This window comes from Dendrobates tinctorius, unplaced genomic scaffold (genome assembly GCF_039654945.1).
Source record: "Dendrobates tinctorius isolate UK_male_01 unplaced genomic scaffold, ASM3965494v1 ptg000010l, whole genome shotgun sequence".
Classification (NCBI taxonomy): Eukaryota; Metazoa; Chordata; class Amphibia; order Anura; family Dendrobatidae; genus Dendrobates; species Dendrobates tinctorius.
The window spans coordinates 7,168,772-7,191,547 of NW_027361678.1; the positions used below are offsets into that span (position 1 = coordinate 7,168,772).

General features: G+C 43.2%; 1 protein-coding gene across 2 annotated transcripts in view; it reads right to left on the reverse strand.

The window, feature by feature from the left end:
• Nucleotides 1-1,366: 1,366 nt before the first annotated feature.
• Nucleotides 1,367-22,776, reverse strand: part of SNAP23 (synaptosome associated protein 23) — a 36,138-nt gene continuing 14,728 nt past the window's right edge. The window contains exons 2-9 of one of the 2 annotated variants that reach the window (XM_073586326.1): nucleotides 12,879-12,995; nucleotides 12,537-12,578; nucleotides 10,458-10,506; nucleotides 9,816-9,933; nucleotides 8,684-8,713; nucleotides 6,842-6,988; nucleotides 5,123-5,267; nucleotides 1,367-3,968 (exon numbers count right to left, since the gene is read on the reverse strand). In XM_073586326.1, coding sequence (XP_073442427.1) covers nucleotides 3,906-3,968; nucleotides 5,123-5,267; nucleotides 6,842-6,988; nucleotides 8,684-8,713; nucleotides 9,816-9,933; nucleotides 10,458-10,506; nucleotides 12,537-12,578; nucleotides 12,879-12,938 — 654 coding nt within the window. In that variant the 5' untranslated portion in view covers nucleotides 12,939-12,995 and the 3' untranslated portion in view covers nucleotides 1,367-3,905. The remainder of the gene's footprint in view (nucleotides 3,969-5,122; nucleotides 5,268-6,841; nucleotides 6,989-8,683; nucleotides 8,714-9,815; nucleotides 9,934-10,457; nucleotides 10,507-12,536; nucleotides 12,579-12,878; nucleotides 12,996-22,776) is intronic. The other variant, XM_073586332.1, reaches the window with a different exon arrangement.

Sequence of the window (22,776 nt, forward strand, 5' to 3'; positions counted from 1 at the left end):
AGGAAGAACCGTGCTTTCCGCAGCAAGATCATTTTTATGCATGATAATGCACCGTCTCATGCTGCAAATAACACATCTGCATCTCTGGCTGCTATGGTAGGACAAGCTTATGGCGTGGCCACCATCTTCCCCTGACCTCAACCCCATTGAGAACCTCTGGAGCATCATCAAAAGGAGTGTCTATGATGGCGGGAGGCAGTTCACATCTAAGCAACAGCTCTGGGAGGGTATTCTGTCCACATGCAAAACAATTCAAGCACAAACCATCCAAAAACTGACAAATTCAATGGACGAGAGAGTTCAGAAGCTTCTTTCCAACAAGGGGTCCTATGTGCAAATGTAACATCACCTAGAATAAAGTTTTGACTTGAAAACTGTTTGATTTCATTTTGTAATAAGCTGATAATGCTTATAATTTCACAATTGACCACTTTTTTGTTCAAAATAAAAATGTTAAACTCTGCTGTGCATAATAATTTGGAACATGCATTTTGAGTTTATTTTTAAAAATATACTGTTTTCATAGGCAGTTTGTTCAAAAACATTGCAATTATACTAGAATATTAGATGACTGGAAAATAATAATGACTGCAATTCATATAGGTAATTTAGAGAAAATATTTTTTGCATAATAATTTGGAACACAGTGTAGGTAATCCATGAAAAACCCACTGCCCATTAAAATTTAGAAAACTGATCCAAAATGTCACCAGAGTCGCTAATATAACCTGGAGACCTTTGTGCGAGAGTCTGCAGGATAGAGTCCAGCCAATGGGCTGAAAGTTCATTTGCAGAATTAATTCCATTTCTAATGGGTCTCATAAGTCGTGGATTGAACTTTGGGTTCTGCATGGAGAGTTGTAGTACTAGGGAACTTGAGCAAAAAAACATACCAAATATCTTACTGTCAAGTCCCCTAGTACTTCCAAGTCACAATTGTCAAATTATTTTTCATGTGTTTAATTTTAATTGATCACTTGAGTCCTTGGGTCATTTTCAGACAAGCTTCGACAAAGAACCGTTATGTTCAAAATACATCGCCTACTGCCTGCCTCAGACATTATTTTAACTGATGCAATAAAGGTCATTACCAAGCATTTTTACCAGAAGCTGGAACTTTTCATACTCTTCTCTTTTTTTTTTTTGGTCTGGTAACTTAAGTAGGTCTGAACCAAAGAGGAGCACACTGGTACTCCAGTTTACATATAAATACACATAATAACGAGTGCCAGGACCCTTTAAAAAAGTGGGACAATAAGTCCGCAAATCATTGGAAAAGCACGCACGCGGTATAGAGATGTGATGGCAGCATCGGGATACGATAGCAGCATCGCAGGTGCTGCTCTCAGGAAAGGCTTCACGTCACTTTCTTCACAGCTACGTTTATTGGAGGTTAGCAAAGTTTAAAAACTATAATTGACGAGGCATGTCTGTGATATGTTCACCAGTGACAAATATGACACGGAGGGTGATGTCACACAATTCATGAGAAGATACGGAGAGGCCATAGTTAAAGGGGTTGTCCAGGTAAGGTTAGCAGCTGTGATTTATGGCCACAGCTGGTCCGTACACGTCCTTATAGTGACTCTATAGTTGGCTTGGGTGCATTGAAGTTGCTGTATAAACCATACACATGGCTAGCAACATCTCAGCCTGCGCTAAGGGGGCATTTACACTACACTCATTTAGAGAGGCCAACAGCACATCCCATGCACCCATTATTATTTTCGGAGCACAAGTCCTAGGTTCTATGAATGTTTGTTTGCTGATAATTGACCGGTATAAATGCACCCTTAGGTTTTTTTTTTCTTCTTTTGACTATCATCAAAGTTTCTTTTACTACCCTAGACAACCCCTTACGGCCACAGGGCCTATAGACCAGGGCGGCCATTACAGAGACAAAATGATAGAAAGTCATAAGTCTATAAAATGTATCACAGGCATTATGAACAGGTGTAATCATGACAGGACACATAAAATATATTTCCAGCTTTAAAAAAAAAAGTCAAAGGCACAGCAGTGAATATCATCATATTTGGTGTAGGAGGGAATTGCGCTTCCTCTTTATGACATCATTTGGTTTTATAGAAATAGATGAGACGCTAAGTAATAGCTCTGACGGCTGCCATCGTTTTATATATCATGGGGGAAAAAGGATTTAGTCAGCCACCAATTGTGCAAGTTCTCCCACCTCTACAACACCAGGCACGAACTATGGAGAAACGTGGCGACAGGTCTGTGGGAGAACTACTCCTATAGAAGTCCCCCTACAAGGCGGAGACCCATTCCTGGCTGGAACTGGCCCATGTGACCTGTAAAAGTATTTCCAGCAGGGCATCTTCGTGCTAAGCATCTGAGGTAGGTGTGCGGCCATTGTAACCTCATCCTGTGACAGAGAATTCTCCATTAAGCCTGAATGACGTGAGCCCTGAAGATTACACAGATTTGTAATAAATCCGTACAGGTTACTGATGGATAGGAGATTTCAGAAGCCTCCAAGTGTGTACAGCTGTTCTCATACGGAAAAAGGAATTGCTGGATCCTAGACATATTTTAAAAAGATTTTTTTTTTTTAAATGCAGATCCTTTTAAAAGGAAATCTTAGCACAAAATAACTGTTCATTAGTGCACTTAGCACCTGTGCTTAGTTTGAACAGTCATTCTATGCTGACAGTCTCTTTATGCCACACCAATAATGCACTGAGGTGCCTGGGCTTGGTTTGGCTTAAAGGGACTGTCAGCACAAAATGACTGTTCAAACCAAGCACAGATGCTCCCTTGGTGGGGCATCACAGGTCAGTACACCTTTCTACCTATTTCTCTGACAGCTCTGGTTTTATAGGAGCCAGAAAAGTGCGCCTATAGATGGTAAAGTACACCAAACTGCTCAGCCATACCAAAGGTGAACAGTGCTTCAATGCTTGGTTCATACAGTAATTTTTGGATAACAGTCCCTTTTAAAGTGGGTTGTACACCGTTATCAAATTATGGCTAGTAAATGGATACTTTTAGTGGAAAGTATAGATAAGTGACTGATGTTGCAGAGGATCCTGGTCCATGGCTGCTGGACTGGAGCCCATCCCAGCACCTCCTCGTTCCCACAATGTCATGCCTTTACCAGGCCCAGCTAGAGATGCCGGTAGGTAGGAAACAGTTTGCAAGGCTTTCATCCAGCAGCCATGGGGGGGCTATGATAGTGGTCCACTTCCCATGAAGGCCTAAGACTACAGAACCTGTGGAGGTGAACCCATTTACTACAAAGACCCCTTTCTTCATAAAACCAACACTTAGAAGTAAATATTAAAAGCTTGTCTGCACATGGCTAGGTGTAATTTGGCATATAGTTATGTAGGATCACCCATACATTTATGTGCATTTCCTCTAAGAACAGCTGTGACCTGACTGACTGTTCGCTGCAGAGAAAATACCTGATGGGTAATGGGATAAGGTCTTTGGTTGGTTTGTGGGACTGATGAGCGAACAGATCAGAGGCACAATGTCACGGGATCTGCTGCTAGATTAGATTAACGTCATATGCAGGGGGCTTTATCTACCATTATATATCCCGTCACTCACCTCCCTGCTACCAAACACTAAAGGAAAATATATTCTCCCAATTTGTGTCACCTTGGAAAATAGCAAATACTCTACGTATCCTTCATTCAATAAGTGTATGATAGGAGCCGCAACTGGATCTGTTGTTGTCACGTGAAGATCGGTGGATTTCTACTAATCCACGTGTCCAAGACTTAGAGATATAAGGTAGGATCTTCGAGAATGTACAATACATAAAGCACAACCCAGCAGGCAGCTTCAGAAACAGATTCAATCCCTAAAACATCTTATCCGATATTTTCGCAGCAGTCATGGTGAAAGGAACTGAAGGGAAGATGATGCCGTCGTCTTCACTCAATGAGTTTCTTGGCTCTCGTGTTGGCTTCGTCAATGCGGTCTTTGTTAGTTATGGCCTGTAGAAGGATAACAATTACATTAAAAAAAAGTTTACAAGGTGATTTTCCTTCCTTTAATACTGCATTGTTTAAATTTCCCATCACTGTCAAGATGTCTGCTTGTTGTCTCTGTACTGTATACAGGCGTCACCTAATACCGCCGGGTGCACGTTACGTCTGTATCCAGTGCGGACAGTCTTGAGTGGAGGGGTTCCCGACAATCAGCAAGTTATTTGTTTATGCACTATCAACTTTTAAAGTTGAGAAATTGAATGCAATGTATGTCTTTTCACCATACGAAGAATTAGAGTTACATGAAACAGGAATGTCAACCACAACAGCGTCTGACCGACTGAAACTGAACCTCTCCACACTAGTTCTGTATAGCTGCAGCTACTCTATCATTTCCATACATATTAATTGCAAGGCTCACTTTAGGAGGGCAAGGGGGTATGAGGCAAGTTGGGTGATTACCCAGCCACAGAAACTACACTGATAATACTAGTTCTGCATTATCATTACGGTTTCTAAGGTTCTAAGTGCAGCAGGACCTTTGGTGAGATCAGGAAAGGTCCTGTACACCGTGGGATCCTAGAACAACTGAAAAGGCGGCGACGGACCTGGTAAGTCCTCTATAGTGTTCAATGTATATACATGTGTGTGTATATGTTTGAAACATACAGTGCGTGTATTTGCCATGTATGTATACATGTATATGACGTACAGTGTGTGTGTGTGTGTGTGTGTGTGTGTGTGTAGGTGCCATATATACACAGGTGCCTTGCAAGCCTTCAGAATGTGCTATTGTGTATATACATATGTGGCCTATATGCATGTATGTGCCATGTGTATACTGATTGATTTATTAGTGATCATTCTGGCTGTAAAGAGGCTGGTAAACAAGCGGTGACCGGCTTGAATATAGTCGATCTTGCTCGCTTAACGGTCTGCAACTCGTGTAAATGCACCCAGATGTTTGCGTAATGGTGCATCGTGTTACCATTTTGTGCCCCATGTTGCCTATAACCGGCCCTGATTACTAGGAGGGGGTGCAGGGATAATGCCCTGTATACTGGACATTTATGTATTTACACTACAAGTTTGGTAAAGTAATCTGACAAATTGTATTTGTAGAACTGATCCCTGCGGATTTCAGCGCGGCCTAGTCTCACCTTCTCATTAATCCGGTCAATCACTTTGTTCTGGCTGTCAATTTCATTGCCCATGTCTATAGCCATATTCTTTAAGTTTCCTATGATGTTGCCAACCTGATGCAGATTTTCATCCATTTCATCCTCTCTGGCGTCATTGGTAACCCTACCAGAAACCATAATTAGTAATTACATGCACAGACATGGTTCGTTATTTGGGTTTTTGCTTTTTTTTAATGAAATAGCAAAAAATAAAGATGATGGATTTTAGAATAAACTTCAAAGAGGAAGCAAAAAAGCACATACGAGGGGAGCCTGAAAACTTCGAGGCCCACCCATGAACTCTTTTTTGCATGGTCTTGTTTTGCAATGCAATATGTTATTTAGTTAGTTGAATGGTCTCATGAGCAATCTGGATTTATTTTGATTTTTTTTGTTTCCGTTACAGCATTTTAAAGTTGGGTTGCAAGGCTGAAATATGGAAAAGGAGAATTTTTCAAAGTTCACACATTGGCTGTTGCAATGGCTGCAACTCCACCTTCCACCAAGGTGCTTTTTCATCTGTGGGAATACGGGATAGTCCGAGGGAGCCAAATCAGGGGAATAGGGTCGGTGCTGAAGCAGTTGGAAACCACAGGAGTGAATTGCAGCAGCCGATGTGTGAACTTTGCCAACTTCTCCATTTCCATATTTCAGCCTTGCGACCCAACTTTAAAATGCTGTAACGAAAACAAAAAAAATCAAAATAAATCCAGATTGCTCATGAGACCATTCAACTAACTAAATAACATATTGCATTGTAAAACAAGACCATGCAAAAAAGATTTCATGGGTGGGCCTCGAAGTTTTCAGGCGCCCCTCGTATTAAAAGAGAAATCACAAAACTTGATTTCTGCCTGCAAATAACGAGGCTTATATGAATACATATAGACCAAATAGTCTGAAAATGCGCCAAATTTATAGCAGGGACTTGTGCCAAAATGTCATCATCTAGCACACTGGCATGGCCGAACCGATGGCACAGACTGCACTACCCCATGCTCCGAGAAGAGAAGCCAGTGTAGTGATAGTAATCACTCAGGAAACTGGCCACTGCTGATAGATTGCAGAGGTGGCTGGTAGTCTAGGCAATTAGCAGTAACCTATGGAATTAAAAATCTCACCATGCTTGAAAATAAGAGTAATTTTAATAAGAGGGAAATTGCAACGTTGCCGGACTTAACAAGCACATTGCCACTTTACCCATGTAAGATAAGGCGACCCTTTACAGAGGGTTTTCCAATTTCAGAAAACTCCTGTCCGCAGGCGCAGTTATTTTATAAAAAAAAACAATCATGACAATTGTGCCTTACTCACCCTCTCTGGGTCCAGTCTTGAGTCTCCACCGATGCTCATTGTGTCCGTTATGGTCTACAGCGCTGCAGACAATCAGCGAGCTCAGCGCTGTACCTGAGTAGACAGCACGAGATGCTGAGCTCACAGATGTCACGGCAGTACTGAATACAGGAACAGACCCCAGGAGCAGACACTCAGCGCTGGACCCAAGGAGGACTAATCATTTTTTGTTCATCGGGGGTTTTCTGCAGCTAGAAAACCCCTTTACGAGCATTTGATTTACTAACATGTAAAGACGATACTGGTTGTTGCATGAGTGAGCTCCTTCCGAGGAAAGATCTACGAGCCACCCTGCCAGCTACATGACCAATGACTGAAGCAATAGCAGAGCATTGTGATAATTACTTTTTGATGTATCCACCGCTCTGAGCCGCACCGCTCGGCTGCTGGCCGTTCACCTGTCTGGGCTGCTTGGAGACCACATCGTCTGATCCTTGCTCCTTGCTCCCCCATGCCTTCTTATACACGTCTCCAGTTTCAAAGTTTTTTGACCTGGTAATAAGATTAAAAAGAGATTATAACCCGCAGCGAGTAGACTTGTACCGTGTACACGGCTCCTTTGTGAAGAAGGTGGATGGTATGTGAAATTCCGTAGAGCTCTTACAGGTGGGATGCAGCCTAGAATATATGGCTCCCATAAAAACAGCGCCACCCCCGTCCATAGGTTGTCTGGCATATAACAGCTCAGTCACATACACTTCAATGGGGCAGATTTGCAATTGTACACCCAAATGCAAGACAGGAAGAAAGCTGCCAGGATTTTCTTAGAAAGTAAAATATCTTTGAAGGGAGCATGTCAGCACAAAATGACTGTTCAAACACTTGGTGCACCCTTGGCGTAGGTAAGCAGTTAAGTGGACCGTCCCACGTGCTTGTTTTCCATCCATCTCTGCTCTTCTCTTTCTACTGTAAATCCAGAGCTGTCAATCAAGGAAAGGAAAGGTGGAAATAGTTGAAAAACAAGTCCAGCTATTCGGCCACACCAAGCTCCTGTGCTTGGTTTGAACAGTCATTTTGGGCTTACAGACTCTAAAACAAAGCTAGCATCAGAAAATGACCTATTGGTTAAAATCTGCTTTTCTGTTTCCTATTTTTTGGAACTTTTTTTTAACCATAGCATAACCTCTATGTAAATACAAAAACTGTTAATTCACAAATTTTTACTGTCCACAGCAGCTTCTTTTTTTTTTAGACAACTACTGCCTGTTTTTTCAGCAAGCTCTTTATCGGCAGAGGAGGGATTACAATGACCGGTAACACCTCTATATACAGCTGATAACACAGGATCCACCATTCACAATAGCAGGCTCCCCCCTTCCTTCACACTGACCTTTGCACACGCTCATTAGATGCATCAATACAAAATATGGGGTCAGGGGGGTCTGTCTATTGTTGTGTGGATTTCCTCAGAAGACAGGAAGTTAGTTTAAAATAGCTAAAAGCACTGGTGTGAAAATTGCAAGATTTTTTATTTTTAATATGAATTGCGATATAGGAGAAAAAAAATGCAAGAAATGTAAAAAAAAATAAAATTTAAATGCAAAAACCTGCATCTAACACAGAAATGTTCGGTATATACACGCTGCAATGTGTCACCGGTTCCTGTCCTGTACACACCCGAAAGAAATGACTGGGTGTTTACGTGTCCCCAGTGACATTCCTCGTGATCTCTTCCCGTGTGTCATCTTCTGGGACCTGACACAAGCCCAGTAAGAGCCATCTGCAAAACATGTCATTACAATGTCCTCCCAGATGGTCATTACAAGGCAGTCTAGATGAAGTGACACATGGGAGAACAAATCACGGGCTTCATTTTCCAATTTCCATTATCAGGCTATTGTTTATACAAAAACATCGTAAACAATCGACAATCCGTAGAAAACCGGAGAAATGACACCAGCGGGTATTGTTACTGGCCGGGAACAAACACGACACAAATCAGGAAAAGTTAAGCAAGAAGGTGGACATGTCTCAAAACCAGTGCACAAGTAAAGCTAGCGTCTCCTTGCAGTCAGCACCACCACGGATGTTACCGGCACCGGTGTCCCAAAACGTCCTCTGAAATATCTAAAGCTGCAGCCAACACAGGCACTATACAGGCACATATACTGCCACAGTAAACATGCAGCTTTATGGGGGGCAACATGCAGGAGGACACCAGAAACCACCCGGCCGTGGACCACCAACCTGAGCCGACGCTTCAGCTTCCCAAGAACTCTTCATGTTAGTAGGCAAAAAAGAGACGAGAGACTTGTAAGCCATGGAGCGATATGTTAGTGAGGAGGCAAAGCAGTAATGATAGAGAGACTGAGGATTTACAACGAAGCTCATTTATGGAGCAGGGAAATTGCAGAACTAGTAATTCCCCAATACAGGATGACTGCCATGATCTCCTATATGTCCCTTAGGAAGCCAGAACAATCTGAAATGAAATAATTGCTCCTATTTTTAGTGAAAGTGATTGTGATAAGAACTTATATTAGGGAATACCTATTTATGCAATTCCACTAGATAATAATGAGCAAAAGACTCAATTAAAAACACTTTCAGAGGTAGCAACAATCTCTGTAGATGACTTGGTATTAGTGATGAGCAAGCGTGCCTGGATAAGGTGTTATCTGAGCATGCTTGGGTGCTAACCGAGTGTCTTCGGTGTGCTCAAATAATATGTTCGAGTCATCACAGCTGCATGTCTCAGTGTTCAACAGCCTCAACACATGTATGGATTTTTAAAAAAACAGTCAATCCCTGCAGGTGTTGCGGCTGTCAAAGACTGAGACATGCAACCACAGGGACTTGAACATGGTATTTGAGCATGCCAAAGTCACTCTGATAACAATTGAGCATGCGGATAACACCTTATCCTAGCTCACTCATCAGCAATACCAATACATGTTTACACGATAGAGTAATATGTACTGTATAGATGACCTGCCAATAACATTAATAATGTGTTGTCCAGGCTTGGGATAAAAGTGTGCAGACTTCATATGTGGTCTACATGTTGTCATGATCCCCCTGTATTTGCGGTACAAGTGAGTGGCAATATATATGCGATTTACATACTTGCAGTCATGTGCCGACTAGACGTGCTCGGCCTCTCAATGCGGTCGAGAGTAGCTGAGCACGACTAGTTGGCATCTGATGACAAGTATGTAAATGGCATACATGCAGTCACCTGACAACCCGCTTGCACAGGCAATAAGGGGGAATCGGGACAGTGTGCACACTGCATAGTGTCACCATACAGCAGTCCATATAGAGAGCCTGCAGACTTATATTTTAAGCCTCGACAACCCTTTTAAGGGCCAGCACCAACCTCCTTCCTGGACAGACACACAGGCCACAACACTTGTTCAGCTCCGTCAGGTTCTTCTCAGCTTCTCGCATATCTTTGTTGATCTGGTCCAGTCCTTCTTCCACGCGTTTCAGTTGTTCTAAAAAAATAAAAATACAATTTTTACAGAATTTAAAAAGTGTCTGGATTTCATTTTTTAGTGTTGCTCATATAGCACCAACATATTCTGAAATCACTGCCATCAGTCCCTGTCTCATACTCCCCTCCCACGGGACAGTTTCAGTGATGTCAGTGCCGCGTTTTCCAGCACCCGGACAACATTGTCATGCCATTTTAGAGCTGCAGCCAATCAATCTGTCTACCAATGGGTAGCAGCACTCACACGTCCCCCAGACATCAGAGTTTTATGTCTGCTCTCTCACGTCCTACGGATGTCTGATGTGTCCGTAGTGGGTGGGAGTGAAGCTAGCACTGATTGGCTGCAGGGATCCTGTGACAATGTCATGCAATCCCAGGGAAAACCATTGCCTCCCAACACCACTGGAATGGCGTCAGCACCAGAGACAAGTATAGGAGTTATTAATTTTACTGGGGGAAACAGATTTAGAAGGGGTTGTCCGAGTAATGAACATCTCCTTTAAAGTTTCTGGAGTACAAACTCACCGCCCTGCTCATCGAGCATTGTCAGCGTTTTCACTCCGGCATCTTGACTCTAGAACAGAGATGTTATTATGAGCACGTACATCCTCAGTTACATTACCATCTACTACGTAGCGGGAACCACTTATTGTACGTTCTAAGGTGGATCTGAAATGTTGTTCAAAGTAAAAAGAAACATAAAAGACCTAAACTCCTTGTAGCAAAAATGTAAAAAAATAAAAAAAAATATAAATAAGTTGAGAACAGAACATTTGATGGCACGCGCTGCAGATTCTGTATAATTAGGGGTTGGAAAGCCTACAATTTACTATACAGATAGTGATAACCTAGCTACTATAAATGCTGCGATTATAAAAAAAAAATCTGCTATACGAACATCTATTCCCTAATTTGTATTACCCCAATTGTCTTAAAGGGGTGGTCTCAGGTTGTGTGGTTACAATTTCAGAGAGTTGTTAAAAATAATTTAAAAATCTTCTCTATTTTCAAGATCGGATGGAGTTGAAGGCTGAGTGCAGACGGAGTTTTGAGCCCTGCGGATTTTTCCGTGCAGAATGGAAGAAAACTGCAGGTCAAATGACCTGCATTTTTCCTGCGGATTTCTTCCATTTTTCACGCGGTTTTCATGCGGTTTTTGTGCAGTTTTCCATTGCGGTCTTCCCCCTGCGGATTTGGTAACAGGGGAGATAGAAAACCGCACAAAAGAAGTAACATGCTGCAGATTTTGTACCGCAGGAAAACCGCGCGGAAAAATCCGCTGCGTCTGCACAGCGTTTTTTTTTTTTCATTCATTTTAAAGGTACTGTACATCACAATGCGGATATGCAACGTTTCTGCGCGGTAAAATCCGCTGCGGAAACGCTGCAAATCTGCATCGTGTGCACATGGCCTTAGGGTATGTTTCCACAGTCAGGATTGCATCAGGATATCACGCAGGTAAAATCTGCACCGGAGGTCACTAGCAGGTTACCTGCGTTTTTTTCATGCGGATTTGGATGTGTTTTTTTGTAAGCTAAATATATATTATTTAACAATAAAAAAAAAAAAAAAAAGATTTGTGACGTCATTTCTGGTCCAACCTCCTCTTTTACATTTGTCCAACCTACACTCCATTACACACACAGATAGATAGATAGATAGATCTATCAATAGATCTGTCCATCTATCTATTAGCTATCTATAGATCTGTCCATCTATAGATCTGGCTATTAAAATAGGGTGCCCCCCCAAAAAAAAAAAAAAAAAAATGACTTGGCTCCCACGCAATTTTCTGCGCCAGAGAGGGAAGGTAAAAATAGCAAGTAAAAAAAAAATGACGTGGGGTTCCCCTATATTTTATAGCTAGAAAGGCTAGGCAGACAGCTATGGGCTGATATTCATAGCCTAGAGAGCTTCCAAGGAGATAACCCCCGGTCATGTACATGGTAGTTCTCGCGATAAGCTAAGTTATCGTGAGAACTGCAGTGGACGGGGACTTCCGGTGGCGGGACAGGTAAAAACGTCATTTTATTAGTAGACATGCGTAGTAAGCTGCGTTTACTACGTATGTGACCAATCAATAGATGCGGTTTTACCGCATCTAATGATTGTCTATTGGAAATTTACAGTGCGGCGTCGGAGCGTCGCCGCATCGTATACAGACATGCTGCGTTCTGAAAAGAGGTGCGCCGCATGTTCGTTTACGTGGGTCTGCCACCTGCGTCTTTTAACGCATAGTGGAGACGGGATTTCATGAAATCCCCTCCACTATGCTGTAACATCTGGATGCTGCGGGTTTGACGCAGTGTCAAACCCACAGCATTTCCTGACCATGGAAACATACCCTTAATTTTACGGTTTACGGCTTGTTGCCTTTATTACCAGCCACCTTCCATTCTCAATAAATAAGCGGAGTTTTCAACAATACAATAACAGCCCCGGGGGGATGAACATGTGATAAGTGTAAATTGAGGGTCCCAGTAAGTAATGGGGGCCATGGTGAACAATACGCCGCTTGCTACTATTATTTTGCATGTATGGACTGAGCCGATGCTGATGGATCACAATCACCAGTGATCAGAGGCCACAATGAATGATCCGTACCTGCTCTGCAAGCGTCAGCATCCGACGAGTGCTTTCTAGGGACTGGAAAAAGGAAGAAGAGAAGTCATCAGATAGAGTCCATAACTGGTGGCCGGGTTTAGGACCCTCCAACGATCGTCTGTAATCTGGGAACACAGCAGCCATTTCTCCACAAAGGCAATGCAGAGTACTTAAGCATTACATGGCAACCATTGATGCAAGGACATACAGGGGTTCAAAGGCTAACAAATGGCTACCAAGCCTCTCACCATTGCATGGACATGCGCAAAGTCAGCAAATTCAGACCATTGTACCAAAGCGGGTAAAATGGAAAACTATAGTCCGCAGACATCGGACTCTTACCTCGTCAGTGACTTGATTTGCTTGAAGCTGGATGTCTTCTAATGTCATATCATCATCCATGGCGGCTTATGTGGAAAACGAAGGACGACTACAAATGGAAGAGGCTTCTCTTAAAGGCTATAAAAAGAATAATTGAGCGGTGAGCAGAAGTCAGAATATTGACAATCCCTATGTACAAAGCCACATAGTGGTACAGTTCTTGTGTCAGCCGTGTACTAGTAATGAACACTTCAGTGTTTGGTCAGAGCAGAAAGGAGATGTGTACAGAGCATGGCGCAACGGGCAATGATGCAGCACGAGGAACCAAGGCTCTAAGTGAACATCCTGAGAAAACGACAGCATTATTACAGCGGTGCTCTGTCCATATACCCACCATTCGCTAGTCTATACAGTGTATATGAGGACATCAAGCTGGAGCAGAAGTACACATGGAGAAAAAGTATTGGCACCTCAATCACTGAAGGGGCCTAAAAAAATCACAAGTTTCTTATTCAGTCCCCTACAACCCCCCTCCCCCCCGGTGTATAACATCTCCCTTGCCAGCCACGGTGCGGTGTACAACATCCAGCCCCCTTGATCACAGGTGTATAACATCTGGCTCCCTCGCTCCCCTCCCCGTGTATAACATCTGGCTCCCTCGCCACCCCGGTGTACAACATCCAGCCCCCTCGCCCCCCCAATGTATAACATCCAGCCCCTTGCCAGCCATCTGCCTTTACTAAAACGTGACAGAAAAACACAGTCCTGTAATGGGAGCTACAGGGGCAACAAGTCTGTTCATGACATTCCCTCCTAAATATATTGGGAAGTGGAAGAAACCGCAGTAACTCAGCCACGAAGTGGAGACCCCATAATATTTCAGAGCTGGGAGAGGCTGAGTGCTGAGGAACAGAGGGCAGAAAAGTCACCAACGCTCTGCTGACCCCACCTCTGGGGAGATAAAACATGTTATGTGCAGTGACAGATCACACTTCTGTATGTAGCATCGGATGGACGAGTCTGGGTATGGTGACGCCAAGAGAACGTTACAAGTCTGACTGCATTGTGCCTGCTGTAATGTTTGGTGGATGAGGGATTACAGGACCATTTTTTTCAGGGATTGGCCCTTATAGCTCCAGTGATGGGAAATCTTAATGCTTTAGCACAAGTCATTTTGGACACTTCTAGATTCCACCTTTGTAGAACTAGTTTGGGGAAGGCCCTTTTGTGTTCCCTGTGACTGCGGCCATTGCCAAAAGTTCATACAGACATCGTTGTGAGAGTTTGCTATAGAAGAACATGACCGGCCGCAGCAAGCCAGGACCACAACCCCATCCAACACCATAGGATGAACTAGAGCAGAGCTTTCTGAGCCTGGCCCTCTAGCTGGAGGGGGCCCAGTATGGTTGTCCATATAACACATGCCTCCGGTTTCTCCTAGATGTGATGTTTCATGGCGCCGTGATGTTGTGCAGACACAAGTGCTGAGATAATGTGCACATTCTGCACCATGTCTGTGAGGTCACAGGCCTTGTACAACATCAGTATTACATAGAACAGGCCACTAACCACTTATCACCTCACCACAGGACATCATAAGGTGACAGTAGCATCCTATCATGTAATGTGCATGAGGGTCTGCCAACTCTTCCCGAAAAGAAGGGGGCAGAAGACTTAGTCCTGTAGACCCCTCAAACAGCAACTCATCTCCCGTGTGAACAAATGGATTGGGAAGTGACACAACAACTCCCCCCTTCTCTCATCAGCCATCATGAGTAAGGGTACCGTTACACTTAGCGACGCACCAGCGATCCCGACAACGATACGACCTGGTAAGGATCGCTGATGCATCGCTAAATGGTCGCTAGTAAGCTGCCAAACAGACAGATCTACTCATCGACGCAGCAGCGATCCATCCAACGACCTCGGTGGTCCTTAGTATCTTGTCACACAGCGGCTATTCCAGACAATTCCCGCCTGCGTCCATGAGTTCTGTGTCGCCAACGAGGTCGCTCATTGGTGTCAAACACTGCGATGCGCGCTGGCAAGCGGGACACCAACGATGAAAAAATGGCTCAGGCCATTCAAGCACGATCAGCGAGATCGCAGCGGGGGCCCGGTCGCCGCTGCGTGTCACATGTAGCGAGATCGTTGTTGTGTCACAAAATCGGTAATGCTTCAGCGATCTCGCTGTGTGAGAAAGGGCCTTAAGGGGGTCCCGCAACCGTCAAAATACTTGGGATGTGCCAAAACTGGCTTGTTTGTTCAATATTCACGGACACCTTTGCACCATGGAGCGCCTGGCTTTACGTGGCAGAGATGGGATGGTAATAGATTTATTGTTTTATTTAATAAATAATCATCAGACAATTCTTTGACGAGGACTCCGTCTTGTCCCAGAATATACGAACCAGGGCTGTGGAGTCGGAGTCGTGGAGTCGGTGCTCATTTTGGTGGAGTCGGAGTTGGAGTCGGTATAAAATGGACCGACTCCGACTCCTAAAATATATAATAAATTGTGTACAGTAATTCAATGCAGGATGTGCTGAATATTTTTTCATAGGAGTTTGGGAAAGTTATGAAATGTCCTATAAATGGCTGTTATATTCCTGATCTAAGGCTACATTCACACACAGCGTTTTTCCTGTGTTTTTTGAGGATACGTTTTTCAGCTGCAAAAGCTGATCATCTTTTTAAAAAACTGCATCACCTGAAAGGTTTTTGAGCTCATAGATAATGTTTTCAATAGCAAAAGCAGATTAGAAATCTGCTCTATCCATCCATTTATCCATATCTGTCTATCCATATCGTATCTGTACCAAAAAGAATGAAAACCGGGTAGTACACCAATATATATTCTGTTCTATATAAATATCTTGATTATTGGATCATAAAAATGATTAAATGTCTGAGGTTCACATTGTACTACAATAAATTTTTCACTTAAATATAAGCAATATGTGTGGGAGTCGGAGTCGGAGTCGTGGAGTCGGAGTTGGAGTCGGTGTAAGGGAAATTGAGGAGTCGGAGTCGCAGGTTTGGCTTACCGACTCCACAGCCCTGATACGAACATGGATGTCTTTTTCCAAAAACCCAGCTTGTGCATAGTATTGGAAGTTGGCAGCATTTACTACAATACCAGACCACCTCCTAACTGGTGTGGTGTGTGGTTTCCTAGAAGAAAGCAGCCATGGTTTTCTACCTCTGGACAGCCCCTTTAAGCAAATTCGGTGTTCATCGTGCACATACAATCAATGAGCTATTTACGATTCACTGCTACATGCAATTCTAGAAAATTATCAAAACTGAATAAAGTTTAATAAAAGCGAGTTAAGATACTTCAAAGCAAAAAAAAGGAAAAGAAGGAAAGCACAACCATTTCTCACGCATATTCAATAAAAGTGGGAAACCCAGAGAGTGAAAGACCCCACATCCCATTTTGCAGAAATGGTTTCTTCTTGTGCACCAGGATGTGAAGATTTACATTCCCGTCCTAGCGGGGACCGTCTACCAGTGAAATGGTGCATTAAGTGAACCAGTTGTCGCTGCCAAGAAGAAAACAGACCTCTTGCAGTTGAGATGTAATGACTTCTATCAAGATCAGATTAGGAACGGAAGCAGAAGAGGATGTATGACCCCGACTGATGGTATAAAGGAAAACATGAACACAAGCAGCACCACCCACGTCACCAATGATCAAGATACTAACACACATTTAACGGGAAGCCACTATTAGAAAATGACCTATTGCGTAAATCAGATTTTTGTGTTATATGTACTTTTTACACTTGCCACTGGGGCTATTCTAGACTTGTACTTCCTGCCCTTACATGAAGAGTTTTCAGCAGGCTCCTTATCAGCGGAGGCAGGATTTACAATGACAGGCGACACCTCTGTACACAGCAGATAACCCAGGATCCACCAATCATATTAGTTACAGTTGACCCTGCTCCCCGTCTCCGCACAATGACCTTTGCACACGCTCATTAGATGTTTCAATATAACAGATAAGGTCAGGATCAGGCTACTGTGGCTAATGTACATGTGACCTGAAACAGGATGTATTGGTCTAAAAAAAAGAAGAAAAAAAAAAAAAAAAAAAGCCTTAGTGGTCAGTGTGATAACTGCATAAAAGCCCGATTTAAACAATGTAAGTACATCAGATGCAATACAGTTTTCCCCAAACAAAAAGGGGGAGGAATACAAAAGTGACTAAAAATGAAAAACCCATTTAAAAAAATATATAATATACAAATTAAATATATGTAACATCTGTGTGCGTTAAGAGATAAATACACTGAATGCAACACGTATTTTCTGCAACCTAACAACTTTTCCTCTGAAAAAAGAAATAAATATGTCACGTGGACCACAGATGGATGCCAAAGTTTTTTTTTCTATATTCACTTGAATAAAATCGTATGGCACAGTAATAATGCCGCACTGTAAAAATGAACACAAACCAACTTAAAATCTAATAAATGAAAACTATATTACAATAACTCACCATTTAAGTCCCCACACCAGTGCTCCAGTGGTCTCGGCTCTAGTGATGATGTGCTGCAAGTATCTGACTGCTGCGGACAATTTATGCTTTCAGCAGTGACGAATGCACAGATGACATGAAACCGTGTCACTGCTGGAAGACAAGCAAATACAACGGATGGAGGGGACCAGAAGAGTGGCGGCACTGACTCCATGGGTGGGGGCTAATTGGTGACTTGTGTCTTTTTTTTTTATTATTTTTTATTGCATTTGCCGCTGTTTGGAAAGTTTTAAAGAGAAATAGAAAAACCTGGAACAAGTGAGAGATTGCTGGCATTAGTGTTTGCCGTTTGGTCTGTTTGCTCATGGTGGATGCGCACATACGTTCCATGACTCTTCTACCTTCTGTAAACTGTCTACATAAACAATTCAGGAAGTGGAGGAGGTCACGTGTTGCAGCTGGGGTTGCTGCTTTATATAGTCAGGAGGGGGGGGCACTTCATGTCACATCTGCACGTAATAAGATGTATACAATCAGCAGGACCTGAGTTTTATTGCTGTAGCGCCAACATATTCCGCAGAGCTTTACATTAGAGGGGACTTGTACAGACAGTAAAAGACATTACAGAATAGCAATCACATAAATCTACAAGATACCAGGAGGAGTGAGGGCCCTGCGCAAGCTTACAATCTATGAGGAAAGAGGGGAGATGCGAAAGGTGGGTGGTAACAATTACTTGTATTGTATGGTCAAACCATAATGTAATAATAAATAGGGTGTTAGCAGAACGGAGGGCACGGGTAGGGTGGTAGACTGAAACAAGGGAGATGTATAGGGGGTTGCTGAACCGTGGAGCACATAAGTTTATACTAAATTCTGGAGCGGATGGGTAACCAGTGTAATGACTGGCCCAAGGTAGAGGCATCGGTGTAACGATTGGTGAGGAATATGATCCTGGCTGTGGCATTCAAGACAGAATGGAGAGGGGAGAGTTTGGTAAGAGGGAGACTGATTAGTCCAGATTAGAATGAATAAGAGAAACCGTAAGAGTTTTTGCAGAGGTGAAAGGAAGAAAAGGTTGAATTCTAGAAAGGTTTTTGAGGTGTAGATAAGAGCGAGCCAGTGACTGGATGTGGGGGTGAATGAAAGCTCGGAATCAAGTATGACCCCACGACAGCAGGCATGTTGCTGGGGAGTAATGGTGGAACCACACACGGAAATGGCAGTGTCGGGTATAGGTAGGTTAGTAGAGGGAGGAAACACGAGGAGTTCAGTGTCAGATAGATGGAGGACATGATGTTGGAGACAGCAGTAAGAATCTCACTGGTGTTTTGTAATAATGCGGGGTGATATCAGAAGAGGTATATAATTGTGTGTCATCAGCATAGAGATGGTACTGGAAACCAAATCTACTGATTGTTTGTCCAATAGGGGCAGTAAACAAAGAGAAGAGGAGAGGGCCTAGAACCGATCCTGGAGGAACCCCAACAGTAAGGGGAAGACGAGAGGAAGAGGAGCAAGCAAAAGATACAGTGAAGGAGCGGTCAGAGAGGTAGGAGAACCAGGAGAGAACGGTGTCTTTGAGGCCGATGACATGGAGCATAGTGAGGAGGAGCTGGTGATCCACCCTGTCAAATGCTGCAGAGAGATCCAGGAGAATCAGCAGGAAGCAGGGACCTTGAGATTTAGCGGTTAGTCGATCATTAGGACTTTAGCAGTTTTGGTACAGTTTAAAGAGCAGAAACCGGATTGTAAAGGATCAACAAGAGAGTGATCTGAGAGATAGTGGATCAGACATGAGTGGACCCAGCGTTCCAGGTGTTTAGAAGTCAAGAGAAGATGAAAGACGGATATTAAGAAAACTCTGTGAGAAATGAATTGTAACCCACAGTACCCATATACTGCCTGCCATATTTCATCACTAGAGGACCATATACCACTTCTCCATCTCATACCGCTCCACTCCGACGACAAACATTTTTCTTGGAGCTCTCATCATCCGACAGTGGATACAAGCATCACTGAGGGCAGATACTGCCATAGAAAACTAGAAACGGTTCCCAAAATAATATGCACAGTAGAACTTCATAAGGCTCAGTACACACATGCAACATGATCCAATGCCAGGAGGCGATCCAGAGGGAAAGATGGATGCATCTCCTCTGCACGTGGGAATCAAGCCTATTGTATTGTTCAATTCCTACATTCAGTTTTTAACAGGGCTGTGGAGTCGGTAAGCCAAACCTGCGACTCCGACTCCTCAATTTCCCTTACACCGACTCCGACTCCACGACTCCGACTCCCACACATATTGCTTATATTTAAGTGAAAAATTTATTGTAGTACAATGTGAACCTCAGACATTTAATCATTTTTATGATCCAATAATCAAGATATTTAGATAAAACAGAATATATATTGGTGTACTACCCGGTTTTCATTCTTTTTGGTACAGATACGATATGGATAGACAGATATGGATAAATGGATATATAGATAGAGCAGATTTCTAATCTGCTTTTGCTATTGAAAACATTATCTATGAGCTCAAAAACCTTTCAGGTGATGCAGTTTTTTAAAAAGATGATCAGCTTTTGCAGCTGAAAAACGTATCCTCAAAAAACACAGGAAAAACGCTGTGCGTGAATGTAGCCTTAGATCAGGAATAGAACAGTCATTTATAGGACATTTCATAACTTTCCCAAACTCCTATAAAAAAATATTCAGCACATCCTGCATTGAATTACTGTACCCAATTTAGGAGTCGGAGTCGGTCCATTTTATACCGACTCCAACTCCGACTCCACCAAAATGAGCACCGACTCCGACTCCACAGCCCTGGTTTTTAATGCAATTTTTTGTTCGCAAAAGCCAAAATTGGATTCATAAGGATTAGAGAAAATAAAATAAATATACTGGTATGACTTTTTTTTGCTTAGTCTACTTTGGCTTAAAAAAAAAAAAAAAAAGCAAAATATTCTGCTGAACCAAGAACCGTAATGGAGCTTTGGTGGCCAGAGATCTACAGCGGTCCGCTCTGACAGTATAGCAGGACCACTCCCTTCTGTGATGAGTCCGTCATCCCCGACTGGAGGGCAAAAGTGTCATCATATCACCAAATATTCATAGCTATAGGAATAAGCCAATAGGACCTGACACACCCGGGTCGTGGACAGTCTTTTAGCCATAATCAAAGGTGGAACTTAAAGCTTCTGAAGCCAAATGCAAAATGTGCAGCCAGGTCCTAATATCACGTACAATCGCAGTGGAGGCACCCTAGGCCCCGGAGTAATGCTAGTGTGCCACTGTGACCTCTGCACCCACCGTAGGAAGACCCCTGCCCATTTCTGCTGACAAGTACTTCCAATAATTAGGGGAGATAGATATCACATACATGTTATATGATTGTTCTTCTGAAGGATGTTGGACCCCTATCTCTCCCGGCTTGCCCGTAAACACCGGGCATGGACAAGCGAAATTCAACATGCTGAATCTTTCTCTCTCCCGACATCATCTGTCAGTGGAGAGTCAGGATGCCCCTGTACACATTAGACTGTGGGCCACGGGTAAGTTTAGACAACTTTGGGCCTGAAGAATTTAAGCTGCTGTATATAGTGAAGCCACTTCGTAGTAAGGGAAATGAACCATGGACAACACTGAACAAAATCAGTTCTTTCACAGTTTAGTGGCTGAGCCTCCAAGGATGTGATGTGGAGAACGCAAATGGCACATTTTACCCACAAGCATCTAGACTGCCACAGAGTGTGGATGTGGCCTACAGAAGAGGCAAAGGACAAACCCGCAGCCCCCTAAAATAATAAGGACAGCACTTCATTCGAACTCCGGAGATGTAAGGGTGGATCATCTCGCAGGGCTGTCATTATCAGTGTCATGTGCAGCCTTCTCCATAGACCTTGGGATCAGAGCACAGGAGGATGGCACTTTGCCACAGAGACTAAACTCACTAAATTATTAAACTGAAACGTCATAAAACACAGCTTGGAATGTCATGGCATTAATAGGAATGTGTCCACAAAGTCAGCACCAACGTGTCATCCAGGACTGTGACAGGTTCAGTATGCGCTTTAATCTGGATAATTAGATAGCAAGAAGAACAAGTTTTACTGATGTATTGAAAGGGAAGTGAGGTCACCATGATGGGACCACTCTCTTGGGCACCCAAGATGGCTAGATTGATGTCCTACAGATCAGACATGTCAGCACAAGCCACAACATGAAGCAGAGGCCTGAAGCCCCCCCTGAACTGCACCTATCAAACCTTTACTTATGTCTGTGTAACCCAGGTCTCTGGTAGGGCCTAAGGGTGTACTGGGATGGCACACCAGGGAACTACTGTAAGGCCCAAAGTGGTTATATCAACCTTCGAGCTCCATGTGATGGCGTGATCGTGGCGCAAAAGCCCCCTCCTTCTAATCACTCAGATTCTGAGGTAGCCATCAACTAATAGGGTGCTCACACAGCAAGCATCCTGCGGATTTCTTACTTTGATTTGCTACCTGTAACTGCACAGCACATTACAGCTCAGTGATTAGCACAGTGGCTGGCATAGTAGCTGCACAGTGGCTGGAATAGTAGCTGCACAGTGGCTGGAATAGTAGCTGCACAGTGGCGGCACAGCGGTTAGCACTGGGGTCCTGTCAAAGCTCACAGCGGGCATTTAAATAGCATTTCCGGCCGCCGGGCCGGAAATGACCTCATCGCCAAGCCTCGTCATGTGATCGGGGGTCGGCGTCATGTTGCCTGGACAACCAGAGGTCTCTATGAGACCTCTATGGTTGTTCCAGGCATGTGGCTTTCAGCGCCACCCGGTGGTCGGCGCTGAAAGCACAGGGGTAAATTTGCTACATATGGGCGATCTGCTCATTGCCCATATGTAGCAGAGTCGATTGGGTTGCGCATGCTTCTAGCCTCCTATGGAGGCTATTGAAGCATGCCAAAAGTAAAAAAAAAAAAAAAAAAAAAAAAAAAAAATGTTTAAAAATAAAAAAAAAAATTAAAAAAACCTAAAAGTTCAAATCACCCCCCTTTTGCCCCAATCAAAATAAAACAGTAAAAAAAAATCCCACATACACATATTAGGTATCGCCACGTTCAGAATCGCCCGATCAATAAAAAAAAAAAGCATTAACCTGATCGCTAAACGGCGTAGCGAGAAAAAAATTTAAAACGCCAGAATTACGTTTTAAAATGCAATAACAGACGATCAAAAGAACGTATCTGCACAAAAGTGGTATCATTAAAAACATCAGCCCGGCATGGAAAAAATAAGCCCTCACCCGACCCCAGATCATGAAAAATGGAGACGCTACGGGTCTCGGAAAATTGCGCAATTTTATTTTTTTTTAGCAAACTTTGGAATTTTTTTTCACCACTTAGATAAAAGAGGACATAGACATATTTGGTGTCTATGAA